The sequence below is a fragment of the Rhinopithecus bieti genome, unplaced genomic scaffold, assembly GCF_001698545.2.
Source record: "Rhinopithecus bieti isolate Rb0 unplaced genomic scaffold, ASM169854v2 scaffold_13207, whole genome shotgun sequence".
Taxonomy (NCBI): Eukaryota; Metazoa; Chordata; class Mammalia; order Primates; family Cercopithecidae; genus Rhinopithecus; species Rhinopithecus bieti.
Genome location: NW_016807866.1, coordinates 1,979,219 through 1,980,912, shown reverse-complemented (window position 1 = coordinate 1,980,912; position 1,694 = coordinate 1,979,219). Strand labels below are relative to the sequence as shown.

The 1,694-nt window shown below is 50.0% G+C and overlaps 1 protein-coding gene across 2 annotated transcripts in view; it reads left to right on the top strand.

Annotated features, from left to right (window-relative positions):
* TCP10L (t-complex 10 like) overlaps positions 1-1,694 on the top strand; it is a 13,035-nt gene that overhangs the window by 2,532 nt on the left and 8,809 nt on the right. For both annotated transcript variants that reach the window (XM_017883899.1, XM_017883900.1), the window contains exon 2: positions 256-397. In XM_017883899.1, the coding sequence (XP_017739388.1) occupies positions 256-397 (142 nt within the window). The remainder of the gene's footprint in view (positions 1-255; positions 398-1,694) is intronic.

The window sequence follows — 1,694 nt, the reverse complement described above, 5'->3', positions numbered from 1 at the left end:
CCTGGTCAGCTTCAGGCCTGGTCAGCTTCAGGCTTGGTCAGCTTCAGGCCTGGTCAGCTTCAGGCCTGGTCAGCTTCAGGCCTGGTCAGCTTCAGGCTTGGTCAGCTTCAGGCTTGGGAATGTGCACACGGCCCAGGGGGAGAAGAGTGGCGCCAGGTCCTGCTTACACTTAGGTTGGGGCTGGGGCCTTCAGCCCACACTGACAGGGTAGGGGGGCTGCATTCAAGCGTCCCATAGCCCTTCCTTCCCAACCAGGATGCTGGCAGGTCAGCTCAAGGCTGGCACCCACCAGGGCACCCACCCAGAGGATGCATGCCCGGGAGCTGGGGCTGTTATGGAGAAGACAGCTGCGGCAGCTGAGGTCCCTACAGAGGACTGCAACGCCGGGGAGACGCCAGTGAGTTGAGCTCTGTGGGGACAGAGTTAGTCCCACCAGGCAGGACCCTGGTTCCTGTCCCTGAGGCCCACAATTGGACTTTCCCTCGCCGGGCCCCTGTAGGAAAGCACCACCTGGGGACACTGATTCTGTACTTCCTCTCCAAGGGCATGTGGCTCTTTCCCCCTCTGCAACCGTATCTCTTGGTGGATGGGAGGCAGGGCAGGGAGTTAAAATATTAACATTCCAGCTTTTCTCCTCTAATCCAGGAGAAGGTACCAGACTTTAAAAACTTCATTAAAGAAAATCAGAAAGTTGACATGCCTCACATCATCCCAGCAAGTTTCCTGATTTTTACCATCTTCCTCACTGGACTCTGTTGGACAGTGCTTGCTGTCATTAAAGTCCCACAGGTCCCTTTGGCCAGGGCCACCCAGTGCAGGGCTATACCTTTATCACGATCCTGCTTATATTCTCAGAGCAAGACTGGAGGCTCTATGATCCAGTGAAAGATCCCAGGGGAAGGCTAACATGTCAGGTTGAAAATGCAGTGACTTCCATAATTTTTAAACTATTGACCATACATCTATACCAGTACAGCGTTTGAGACCAGCCTGGCCAACATAGCAAAACCCTGTCTCTACTGAAAAAAGAAAAATTAGCCAGGTGTGGTGGCATGTGCCTGTAATCCCAACCCCGGATACTGAGGCACCAGAATTGCTTGAATCTGGGAAGTGGAGGTTGCAGTGAGCTGAGATTGTGCCACTGCACTCCAGCCTGGGTGACAGAGCAAGACACTGTCTCAAAAAAAAAGGAAAAGAAAGCCAGCCTCTTTTTGCTGTAGTAGTGTTTTAACAAAAAAGTCATAATTCACTAACCATCTTTATCTGGTTATATTATGTGGACTAACTCATAATAAACACTACTTAACAAGAATAAAGCTATGGCCAGGCATGGTAGCTTATTCCTGTAGTCCCAGCACTTTGGGAGGCCGAGGCAGGTGGATCACTCGAGCCCAGGAGTTTGAGACCAGTCTGGGCAACATGGTGAAATCCCTATCTCTACTAAAAATACAAAAATTAGTGAGGTGTGGTGGCACATGCCTGCAGTCCCAGCTATTTGGGAGGCTGAGGCAGGAGGATCACTTGAGCTCATCAAGTTGAAGCTTCAAGTGAGCTGAGATCATGCCACCGCACTCGAGCCTGAGAGACTGAGTGAGACCTTGAAGAAGGAAAGAAAGAAAGAAAGAAAGAAAGAAAGAAAGAAAGAAAGAAAGAAAGAAAGAAAGAAAGAAAGAAAGAAAGAAAGAAAAGAAAGA